Here is a 12,955-nt window from a genome sequence, read left to right as displayed (position 1 = left end):
AGCACAACACACACTTTTCTCCTTCCTCCCTCCCTCCCCTTAACCAGACATTCCCATTCCATCCCACCCTCCCTTCTGGTCACAGCATCACAGCCACAAAAATCCTTCTGTTCAAGGAGAAGATGTGTTTTCAAACTTTAGACAACTCTCGCAACATCTAAAAACATATGTTTGTGTTCAGTTTTTAATGCTTCAGATCTGGCACTTGGCTGCATCTCAGTTTTATAAGTTTTTTTAATTTTAAACAAAGTCTGATCAGTTTTCACTTTCCAAAAACATTTACCTTTCGACTGAAATCGAATAGAAGAAGTTGTCACTCAAATATGAGGGGCTTAGTTTTTTTAAGGAAGTTATTCATGACTTCACATATTAGAACAACACACCTATCTCAGCCTTAAAGGTTACCTGTGTTGTTTTAAAAAGGTGGGGGTGAATTAGGCTTGTGGCTATTCACTGATTTAAGGGGGTTTATTATTACATTTTTGGTCCTAGAAATATCATGAATGTCAGCTTTGATCTTCCATGGTTTTGCTGGAGCATCTGCTGGACAGCTCAGAGCACATGTATTGTATGGTTTCTCACACCTTAACTGAGAAGAGAGCAGGGATGCTCAAACTTTAAGATGTCTCTTCTCAAGAATGTTTAAGACCTACACTTCCAATGGCTAACACAAAAATGAGGGTTTGGTCATCTGACTAAAACCTCTTCCCCTCTTAATCACTCACCCCTTCAGTCCCATTGCTCTTGCAAGGGCGCCATTTTTCTAATTCTCAAGTCAGAGTCCTCCAGTAGAGACAATACCTTTATTCCCAATACAATAAACCAGAAGAAACCATCCCTCCTCCCCACCACACAACTTAATGTACAAGACGTTCCACTTAATTCAGAGGAACTTCTCAGGTGCATGAAGCTACCCAACTGCTGAAGTGTTTGTCGAGACGGGTCTTAAGCAGGAGATAGAAAAAGCCAGAGTGAAATCTGGACCTCACTCAAGTGAAGGAGAGCCTTGTCATGGGCTGCAATGAGACCAGAATTTTACCAACATAGACATAGCTCAGCCTGCAACACAAGACCAAATACCACTGAAAATCAATGGAAGGTTTGCATCAAAACTCTGAAAACAATATTTGGGCATTTTAGTAACTATCATTGATAAATTAGGATGAACTGCAGAAAAGAATTATTATACTGGATGAGTGGAGGGAAGAAAGTTTGCAGTGTAGCAGTTTGCTTTAAATCAAGTTCTAGTATCTACTGTGGAAAAAAAGGTCAGTTTAAATAAAGAAATGCAAATAATCGTTGTGTTACCTGTTCCATGTTGTATCCATGTTTCTCTTTAGCAATGGCAATGTATTCATCCACTGAAAAATAAAAATAGATCCTGAAGACATTTCACACATGGGCCTTGCCTCACTTTTCAGTCTACAACAGAGGATATAAAATCCAGTTGCTTTGAGTCTAAACAGGGAGGAGGCTAATGGTTACTTATTACCCATATTATTCACCTATTGCCCAGTAATGGACATCACATCCCCTGTAGAAAACTTGGGGAAAGCTATATTTAAAACACATGCAAGCAAAAAACCCCAACCACATGGTATCCTGTTTGAATACTTTCCCAGTAGGTTGAGTTGCAAGAATCAGCCCATAAGCCTGCATTCTTAAGGATCAGAAACAGCTGAGGGTTTCAACCAGGCAAAGATATTTATTTTAATCTTGCTCATATAACCTAACTCTGCCCCTTTGTGCTCATGAATGACAATACACACTCTTTAGGGACAATCACCATGTGTTTGTTTTAATAACCACAAAAGACTCCTGCTTCCTTTCATGAAAAGGATAGATGGCAAATCAGGTAGTTGTTTATAAGACTATTGTGATTTGCAGCTGCAGTTGAAAGGTGGTTATTAAAATGGCAAGGGGACTGCAAAAAGAGAAAGGATAGATGCCTGCCTGAATTCTTAACTCAAAAATCTTCAAAATTATCAACTAAGTGTTGGTTCCTTGTTTTCTGGATGCTCATCTTGGGACACCTAAGGTCTGGTTTTCAGATATGCTGAGCTCTTCACTCCAAGGAAAATCAACAGGAGTGGAGAGGGCTGAGCAGCTTTTGAAGAAGGGGAAAATATACATCTTCAGTGGGGCACCTGATATTAGTAGACCCTTAATATTGGCCTAGAGATCCATGTCCCAATTTTACAGATGGGGAGCTGAGACAACACCTTTCTAAAAGCTCTCAGGGGCACTGTAAAAATAATTTCATCAATCTTTGTGAAGCAGCTGGTTACTATAGTGATGAGTGCCATGGAAAAGCCCACGAGGAAACAAACAATTCCATACTCAGTGCAACTTGGATGGGGTGAAGTAAACAAAGCATGAGGCCACAAACTGAAAGGAATACCATATAAAATTGCGTTATTCCCCAAGTACCATCCATCCTGTCCACCGAATGACATAGGAGTCCTGTGGAAATTTTGTGATCACATCCCATGTAAGCGTGTATCACAATCCAAGTACTGTACACAAGCGGGAAAAATTAGGGTTGCACAGGAAACCTTAATTAGGATGTTTCCCAGATTGAGTGTTTGACTATGCTATGCACCCGTAACTTTTCTTGATGTAGATATTTTATACGTGATTAAGTGCTTTGCCTTAAGGTCCAACAAAAACTTAAATGCTAGAGACAGTACTAAGCTCTTGGGAATGTCAATCACTTAGGGAAAAGATTGCTGCATTAACTGGCTCTTCAAGTGAGAAAAGATCTATAGTTCCAGATACTATTTCACCATTTTTATCCATAATTTCTTCCCCTTGGAGATTTAAAGAGTTTTCCCTTCCAATAAATTGCTTAACAGCTACAGCAATTAAAAACCACATATTTTAAACCATTCACTAATGTCTTTTCTATAAATTCAAACCTAGCTAAAAAGAATAGGAAGAGGGCTCACTACAGCGATAGCAACAGTAATAGAACTTCATCATTTTACAGAAGAACTAAGTATGCGGTGAAGCAAACTACTAGCGGCCTCACACCAGAACTCTGGACGGGAGGCACAGTGTGCTTGTGTGTGTGTATGCCAGGAGAGGAAAACAAACAGTAGAAAAGCAACTTTCATACTGAAAGAGAGAGAGAGAGAGAGAGAGAGAGAGAGAGTGTGTGTGTGTGTGTGTGTGTGTGTGTGTGTAAGTAAATCTATTGTGTCAATAAACCAGGAAGTTGCAAGCAGCAAATGAGGCCACTTAGTTCATGAAAGTTCTGAGGTGTTTGGCAATTCTAGATCCTTTGCTCCTATCTTGTAGGTATTACCCTTTGCATTAAGTAGGGCCATGCTGTTGCTTATGGACTTGAGTCACTCATTGGATCCTTTCAGATTCAACTCCTTAGTATTACCAGATACTTGAGTTGCCACAGCTGAGACCCACATATGCCACATAAAACACACATCCTTCCATCTTGGCCTTGTCACAAAATTGCACTCCATTCTGGAAGACTTGAGCCTGTCCACAGTGATCTAGGCATTTGCGACCTCCAAGCTCAATTATTGCAACTCCTCCCTGGGATTTAAGCCACTCACTCTGAAAACACCTCAACTGGTACAAAGCATAGCAGCTCCTCTGCTTAGCAAAGCAGATCCCCCTGAAAACATCTCACAAGTGATCTCCTCATTCAATACAGAGTCCAGGTCCCACAGTCTCCATTTCGAGATGGAAAGCCCACCATGGAAACCTCCCTAGCTACCTGAGAGATTACCTCTCCTGCTCCATGATTTCCCTGGCCAGGAAGACTTTAGGTGACGTATGCACGTGAAGAATCTACTGGCTGCTGTTAGTATGTAAGCAAACAGACCTGACTAACAGAAGTTTGCGGAGTACAAGCTGTGCTGTAAAAACAGTGCCGGCAGATTCTAGTTGTTTCTTTATAGAACCACTGCACCACATTCCTTTCCAGTGTAACCCCAGAGACTTGAGTGCTGTTACAAGGAAGAATCCAGACTACAGCTCTGTCGCATCTTACGCGCATTTAACATGCGTGATTTCAGCTTTACACGGTCGGCAAAAACAAAAAACAAAAAAAAAAAAAAGAGAACAACAATTTTAATACTGTACCTGTAGTGCAGACGATTCCACCCACCATTCAACTCAATGTAATTTTGACTATACGCGGTTTTCGCTTTACGCGCTAACTGCGGAACGGAACCCCCGCGTAAGATAAGACTCACCTGTATTGTGTTTAAGAGCATGCCCACACCACAACCATAGGGGTGACTACAGCATGTGAAGACATACCTGAATTAGCTTTGGTACCCAAATTAGCTAGATTGACGGAATGTCTACACTTAAAATTGTTGCAGTGGTGCCTCTGTATCATTGACACTACCTATACCAACTGAAAGGTTCTCCTGTCAGCATAGGCACTCCACCTCCCCGAGAGGTAATTGCTAGGTTGACAGAAGAATTCTTCCAGTGACCTAGCACTGTCTACACTTTGGGTTAGGTTGGCATAGCTACAGCTCTGGGGAGGGGGGACTTCTCACATCCTTGAAGGATGTTTCTCTGCCAAGGTAAGGTCCCAGTGAAGACAAGCTTTAAAGTTAGTTCAGGGATGTCTACACATGCAGCAGTCAGACCTCTGACTGCAACGCAGACATACCCTAAGGGCTGGTCTGCACTACAAAGTTAGGTTAACCTAGCTACAATCATTCAGGGCTGTGAAAAAACTCACACCCCTAAGAGACTTAGGGCTTGGCTACACTTGCAGATGTAGAGTGCTAGGAGTTAAACCAGCCTTCGGAGACCACAGCAGGGAAAACACTGCTATGTGTTTACACTGTCAGCTGCAATCGCACTGGTGTGGCCATATTAGCAGCTTTTGCAACACCACAAAGAGCAGTGCATGGTGGTAGCTATCCCGGTGTACAAGTAGCTGTGACATGTTTTTCAAATGGGGGTGGGGTGAAATGTGTTGTGTGTATGTAGGGGGAGAGATAGTGTATTTTGGGGGGCTGAGAATGTGTTAGCATGCTGTCTTGTAAGTTCACACAGCAAAAGACCCCCCCTCCCCACTCCCTCTCTCACACACACACACACACACACACCAGCAGCAGCATTCCACACTAATGGTTTGTTTTGTCCCAGAGCAGATAAGCATGCCAGTTGTCAGAAATGAAGCTTTGAAAGGGGATATCCACATGCCTACAGCCAATTTCAAAATAATAACCAGAGTGGCCACTTGACTTCAGGGGATTATGGGATGTCTCCGGAGGCCAATCACAATGCAACACGTCATTCACACTGACACCCAGGCGTTTCAGCCAGGGCGCAGCAAGCTCTATGCTTCTTGTGGAGGTGGATTACCAGGAGCACTCCAGCTGCAGAGTCCAGGTGCTCTACATGCCTTGTCAGTGTGGACACCTCAGGAGTTAGGGCACCCAGGGCTACTTTAATGTGCTCTAACTTTCAAGCGTAGTGTAGCCATGCCCATAGTTAATCCAACCTAAGCTCCAGCATAGGCAGTACTAGGTCAACAGAAGAGTTCTTCCATCGACCTAGCTACCACCTCTCTGAGATGGGTCTAATACAGCGATGGAAGAACCCCTGCAACTGTGCCACTGTAGAATTTCCAGTGTAGACATAGCCTATGCTGTTCTAGAAAAATGCCTTTTTGCCAGCATAATTGTGGTCTGGTCTACACCACAGAGACTTTCACATCCCTGAGCAGCATAGTTCTACTGACCTAACCCCCAGTGTAGACAGTGCTATGTCAGCGGGAGGGCTTCTCCTGTTGATATAGCTACTGCTTCTCAGGAAGGCGTATTAACTACGCTGACCAGAGAACTCTCCCCCCCTCGGTGTACAGCAGCCTCATTAAAGCATTACAGCAGCATTAGTGCATATGCGCCGATGTAGTATGTTAAGTATAGACCTACTCTTTGTCTGCACTAGGGCTTTCGCCAGCACAGCTATGTCTATTGGGGGGACAGGGTCACACTCCTAAGGCTTGGTGTACAGTACAGGGTTAGATCGACGTAAGCTGCCTTGTGTCGACCTAAGGGTTTCGCTTAAATTTGGTTCCCCCTGACAAAGTGCCTCTCTACGCCGATTTAGTAACACCACCTCCCTGAGCGATGTAGAGGCACGGTTGATGCAATTGAGTGGACGCAGTGTCAGCATGAACACTGTGTTGCTTATGTCGACTGTTACTGGCTTTCAGGAGCAGTCCCACAATGTTTTACACTGACAACACAGATCGATACAAGCACTCCTGGTGAGGACACGCACCACACACAAGCAATTTAATAACTGCTGTGGCTTTATGCAGAAGTAGGTTAGGTCGAGAATTCTGTAGTGTAGACATGGCATAACTCAGTGGTTCTCAACCAGGAGCATGTGGATCCCTGGGGGTACGCAGAGGTCTTCCAGGGGGTACTCAACTCATCTAGACATTTGTCTAGTTTTACGAGAGGCTACGTAAAATGCACAAGCAAAGTCAGTACAAACTAAAACTTCATATAGACAACGACTTGTTTATACAGCTCCATATACTATACACTGAAATGTAAATAATATTTATATTCCAAGTGATTTATAATGATATAGTACAAATGAGAATAAGCAATTTTTCAATAATAGTGCGCTGTGGCACTTCTGAATTGATTTTGTAAGCAAGTAGTTTAAGTGAGGTGAAATTCAGGAGTACGTGAGACAAATCAGACTCCTGAAACGGGTACAGTAGTCTGGAAAGGTTGAGAGTCACTGGCCTAACTGACACAACCATGCCAGCAAGACTTTCCAGTGTAGACCATGCCAAAGACAATGATGTTTAAGAAAATGACAGTTTGTGACAAATGAAGTGTCTGATTCCTACGAGGGTCATTGTTGCTATTAGAAACCAGACCGTGCAAAAGGAAGATTCCTGTACATCTTCAGGAAGGCTCCTGCTTTCACGGGTTTTGTGCTTGGCTGGTGCATAAGAGCAAACTCTCCCACCCCCTCACAATGTTCTGCTCTGGCCAGCACACAGGATGGGAAGCATCTGCTTACCCAAACATCCCCTGTCCACAGCTCGAGTCTCTCTTCCCTCCACCTCCCAGAAGGATGGTCAGGCATAAAAGACCTGCTAATGGCACCCTGCTCTGCCTGTATGCTGCAGGCAGAAAGAAGTGGGAAACACTTGCTAATCACCTCTCTCCAGTGCAAAAGAGAGCTGTTAGGGCAACCACCAAAAGGAGATAGACAGGTTGCACCCAACCCAGCATCAGTGGGGAAGGAGCAAGACACTCTCCCGGCCTCTGGAGGGAGAGGTTACTTGCTGGGAAAAAAAAAAAAAAAACACACAGGAGTACTTGTGGCACTTAGAGACTAACAAATTTATTTGAGCATAAGCTTTTGTGGGCTACAGCCCCCTTCTTCGGATGCACAGATGGAACATATAGAGAGGAGATGTATATACATACAGAGAACATGAAAAGGTGGGAGTTTCCCAACCAATTCTAAGAGGCTAATTAATTAAGATGAACTGTTGTCAGCAGGAGGAAAAAGCTTTTGTATGTAATAAGATAGCCATTTAAGACAGTTTGACAAGAAGCTGTGAAGATACTTAACTGGGGAATAGATTCAATGTGCGTAATGCTCAGCTGTAGCCCACAAAGCTTATGCTGAAATAAATGTGTTAGGCCTGGCTACATTAGAAATTTCGAAGTGTGAGTGTAGTCAGAGCCGCAGCGCTGGGAGAGAGCTCCCGCGCGCTGCTTGTAAACACATCCTTACGGTGTAGAGTGCAGCGCTGGAGCCGCGCTCCAGCGCTGCCACCCTGATTACACTGACACTTTACAGCGCTGCATCTTGCAGCGCTCAGGGGGTGTTTTTTCACACCCTGAGTGCGAAAGTTGCAGCGCTGTAAAGTGCCAACGTAGCCAAGCCTTAGACTCTAAGGTGCCACAAGCACTCCTGTTCTTTTGCGGATGCAGACTAAGGGTTTGGCTACACTTGCAGGTGTGCAGCACTGGAGTTAAAGCTGTCTTCATACAGCTGTGTGGGAAAGTGCTGGAGTGTGCCACATTTGACAGCTACCAGCACTGCAGAGTGGCCACATTTGCAGCGTGTTGGGAGTGGTGCATTATGGGCAGCTATCCACAGAGCACCTCGTCCCATTTTGGCGCCGTGAGTTGTGGAAGGGGCGGAGAGTGTGGTCATTGCTTCCTGTCCAACGCCCCGTGATGCATCGCTTCACATACCAGCAATCCCCGTTTTTCCGTCCACGTTTGCACCATCTTGACTCTCTCAATGGTTTCTGTGCAGCGCGATTTCTGTGGGAAATGGAGCCCGAACTGCTGAGTATGCTGACGAGTCTCACCAGCACATCACGTTTTGCAGTTGAGCTATTCCTTAAGATACAAAGTGATGAGGAGTCTGACGATGATAGCGAGTTGCCTGACGCGTATGAACAATTGCTTCTGCATTCATGGAAATGCTCAGCACCGTGGAACGCCACTTTTGGCTCAGGAAACAAGCACTGAGTGGTGGGATCACAGTCATGGAAGTCTGAATGACGATAGTGTGGCAAGAACTTTCAGATGAGAAACCACTTCATGGGACTGTTGCTGAGCTCGCCCCCACCTGTGGTGCAAGGACAACAGATTGAGAGCTGCCCTGACGGTGGAGAAGTGGGTGGCTATTGCAATCTGGAAGCTGGCACTCCAGACAGCTACCGACAGTCGGGAACCAGTTGGAGTGGAAAGTCGACGTTGATCGTGTTGATGCAAGTTGCAGGGCCATATATTGCATCCTGCTAGAAGAACCGTGACTCTGGGGAACGTGCAGGACATAGTGGATGGCTTTGCACAAATGGTTTCCTAAACTGTGAGGACTATAGATGGGATGCATATTCCTATTTTGGCACCATCCCACTAGCATCCGAGTACGTTAATAGGAAGGGGTATTTCTCTATGGTTCTCAGGCGCTTGTGATCACCGTGGGCATTTCAACTGACCTAACACAGGCTGGCCTGGAAAGGTGCATGATGCACGCATCTTTCGAACACTGGCCTGTTCAGGAAGCTGCAGGCAGGACTTTTTCAGACCGGAAGATCGCAGTAGGGATGTTGAAATGCCATTGTGATCCTTGGAGACCACGCTTACCCGTTAATGCCTTGGCTCATGAAACTGTATACAGGGAAGCTTGACAGGAGCAAGGAACCGGTTCAACTACAGGCTGAGCAGTGCCGAATGACCGTGGTGTGTGCTTTTGGCCGTTTACGGGCGCTGGCGATTCTGTATGGGAAGCTAGACTTGGGGAAAGCAGCTCCCCGCAGTTATATCCGCATGCTGTACCCTCCATAAATTGTGAAGGGAAGGTGAAAGATTCAGTCAGGTATGACCTCCGAGGTTCAATGCCTGGAGGCTGAATTTGCACCAGAGAGCAGGGCTACTAGAGAGGCCCAGCACAGGGCTCAAGGATTAGGGATGCTTGAGAGAGGAATCTGAGGCTGAAAACCAACAGTAATGTTTGGTGCCTTGCACGGGAGTGAAGTGCAGTGGTTACAATGTTAGTAGGAACCTCTGTTTCCTAAGTCTGCTGCAGCGCTGTTTCTTCCTGGGCTAAGGTATCTTGACTTTCTGCAATAATAAGAACTGTTTCAAAGCCAAAAATTCATTTATTAAAAAGAAAATTACTTTATTGAAGACACACACAACATTTTGGGAACTAAAAGGGCAGGGAGGTGGGTGGGGAACTGTACAGTCACAGGTTTGAATATGCCTGTCTGGAGTGCTGTGCAATGACTGCTGCACTTCAGGATGCTATACTGCATGGTGATGAGATTGAGTGCAGAGGTAAGGGTAGTAGTTCTCAGGGCTAGTTGGTGACGTACAGGTGTTGGAAGCAGCTGGTGATGGTAAGAACCTGGATCGGGGAAGCGGGTTTGAGCTGACATAGGCACAAGGGAAAGAGCTTTGGGATGGGGGAGGGGCGGTGCGAGTGCTCTGCCTGGATGGCTACGAGCGCCTGGATAGAGTCTGCTTGGCGCGCAGGATGCTTATCAGCTGCTTTGTGCTTTTCTTCCTGCCGCTGCGTTTTTCTGACAGATCTGCCTTCCTTTCCTCCAGCCTGCACTTTTTGATTCTCTGTGGAGAGTATCCATAACGTTTGCAGCAGGTTGTCTTGCTTTTCGTGCTTCTTCCAGAAGTTTGGAGTTTTTGAGCTGTTGATAACACGGGCAGCCAAGAATTCAAGGTTGCTTGTGGAAAGGCAAAAAAGCAACACTTAACAGAGGCAGCATTGTTTCTCTCTCAGACAGTTATCCCACACAGTGAAGGAGTAACTTCTTCACAATAGCATAATTTCCTATACCAAAGAGAGCGCACATACCACGCGGAGCCCCAAATGGTGAGTAAGGGGACTGATTGCTTCAGGCTGTACTGTCCTCGGGGTTCTGTGCATTGGGAAAGCACACAGCTGCAGGGGCATTACACTGAAAATGTCCCAACATTTTCCACAGGAGTTGATCCTGGAAGATATCTCGCTGCTGCGGTCACCTGGAAAGAAGCGGAGGGTCTTGTACAGCAATGCGGATCTGTCCTGGCTCCTATGCAGCTTGCTGTGTGCAGCAATGGTCCCCACCCCTTGCTATTCCACATCTAGGCAGGCATGCATGCATGCAGAACCCTCCTCCTCTCTCGAAAAGTTTCATCCTGAAATAAAAGCCGCTTACCAGGAACCCACTCCTCTGTTTGTCCCCACCAAGTGCCGCTGCTGCAACTGGCTACCTTCCTCCTGCTTGAGAAGAGCTCCTGGCTGCATGTCTCCAGGGACTCCGGGGCGTCTCCCCACCCCAGTACCCTTACTCTCGTTTCCCTCCCCACTCCTACTCGTCCCTCCCCACTCTGAAGTGTCCATCGTGGTCCTCGGATTGCGGTCGGGGTCACCTCCAAGTATCACGTCAGCTCTTTGTAAAAATGGCAGGTGTGGGAGCAGCGCTGAGGGCGGTTTCCCTTGTGGGTTTGCAATAGGCACTCCGCAGCTCCTTCACTTTAACCCTGCCACTGCAGGCATCCCGGTCATGGCCCTTTCCAGCATGGCCCTTGATACCCGCCCAAAGGTATCGTAATTCCTATGGCTGAAGCGCAGCTGGGAGTGCACAGCTTCCTCACCCCAAACACTGATGAGGTCCAGCAACTCGCCATTGCTCTATGCTGGGGCTCGTTTGGCGTGTGGAGGCATGGTCACCTGGGAAGATTCACTGATTGCTCAGCCAGGTGTGGAGTGCAAACAGGAAGTGGATTTTTAAAATTCCCAGGGCATTTAAAGGGCGGGTCACCTGAGGCCAGGGCAGTAGAGTTCGAACTGATGAGCAGAGTGGCGGAACAGGCATTCTGGGATACCTCCAAATACCTCCGGAGGCCAACAACAGCGCTTTTGGTGGCCACACTGGCGGAACAGCGCTGCATCACCAGCGCTGCAGTGATTACTCCCCAGGCCGAGGTAGAGTACAGCCAGCGCTGTAGCCAGGGAGATACAGCACTGTATCTGCTTTGCTAGTGTGGACGGTGAGTGAGTTGCAGCGCTGTAAAGCCACCACCAGCGCTGCAACTCTACAGTGTAGTCAAGAACTAACACGGCTGCTACTCTGACACTTGCTGGGTTTTCCCACCGGTGCATTTCTCCCTTAATCTCACTGGAAACCCTACCACCACGTCTTGGCTTTTGGCTGGCTAGGTGTTTGGTAATAACACCCCCTCTCCCAAGTCCTGTGGGCGTTATTCAGTAACACGCAGACATTAATGGAGGCTTTATTAGCTGCTAGGAGGAAGGGGATAGGAACAAATAGCCGCACTGCTCCTCATTACAGTCCAAACTCTAAAGGATTTGAATGATTTTAAATACATAAAAAGGGAATATTTATTTAGGAGTCTATTATCTGAAAGACAGGAAATGCTTGGAAGCAGCTTTTTCCTAGGCACATTCCATCAAATATAAACACCCTATAGAACATATATTTCTGTGGAAACTTCCCCAGAATAAATATTTGCTTCCTGACAGCTTCACAAATGTCACTTCATGTCTAGCAGAACCATGGACCCTGGACAAGGTTTGCAGGAGAGAGAAAACCTGGGGAAAGTGAAGAGAATGCAGAGGTAGAGCTGCGACTGTAACCTCAATTCACCCCGTCTACTGAGGTACTGCAGGAGACTGAACACTTTGCATACTAAGTGATGTAATACCCTGAGAGAACAGGGTGAAATAAGGACACAGCAGCAGCCTTAGCAGCCTGCTGTAGCGTGCTTCATACTGTTTGATCAATGCTAGAACGTCTAAGATTTTGATTGTAGCTGTAGGTTTTTATCTCCTCCACCAAAAAGAGATGCAGAATAAATCAATTTTGTATAATAAATCAAATGCGGATCATTCATACACAAAATGTGAAATATATTTTCAACTCCAAAATGTGATGGAAACGGGGGGAAAAAAAACAAAACCTTTTGCTATGAAAATGAATAGCAACATTGGCCAAACTGCAGCACAGACCATTAGTAAAGCAATTATGCCACCTTGTGGCCACAAAACATTTTTAAAAGGAAAACAGACAAAAGTATATTCAACTTTAGAGACCTGCGGGGGGGGGGGGGAGGGGGGAATATCAATAAAAAGGATTTGTCTAAAGACGTTCTCAAAAAAGATTACTCCTGGGGGAATTCTGCGTCAAAAAATTAAAAATTCTGTGCACAACAACACTATATATCCCGGCAGTTTCTTATTATTTTGGTAATTTATTCAAAATACCTGTCAGCAAGTATGTCTTAACAATACAGGCAACAAAAATGATTCAGGAAACATAGGTCAGCTGAGGCTCCCACTGTCAGTCCTGGGGCTCAGAGTGGGAGACCCTCCACCCATTTTCCGGTTTTATCCAGATTTTTGGTTATCCAATCAAGCCCCAATTCCGATTAAATTGGACTAT

At 45.8% G+C, this 12,955-nt stretch overlaps 1 protein-coding gene across 2 annotated transcripts in view; it reads right to left on the bottom strand.

Moving 5' to 3' along the window:
• The window catches only part of RCOR1 (REST corepressor 1), a 136,102-nt gene that overhangs the window by 32,790 nt on the left and 90,357 nt on the right, over window positions 1-12,955 (bottom strand). For both annotated transcript variants that reach the window (XR_004373322.2, XM_032777404.2), the window contains exon 4: window positions 1,309-1,361. Coding sequence is in view for 1 of the 2 variants with exons in the window: in XM_032777404.2 (XP_032633295.1) it covers window positions 1,309-1,361 (53 nt within the window). In the remaining variant the exon portion in view is untranslated. The remainder of the gene's footprint in view (window positions 1-1,308; window positions 1,362-12,955) is intronic.

Source organism: Chelonoidis abingdonii, chromosome 4 (assembly GCF_003597395.2).
Source record: "Chelonoidis abingdonii isolate Lonesome George chromosome 4, CheloAbing_2.0, whole genome shotgun sequence".
In the NCBI taxonomy this organism is placed as follows: Eukaryota; Metazoa; Chordata; order Testudines; family Testudinidae; genus Chelonoidis; species Chelonoidis abingdonii.
Note: the sequence above shows the minus strand (reverse complement) of the source record. Positions and strands in the feature narration are given on the sequence as shown.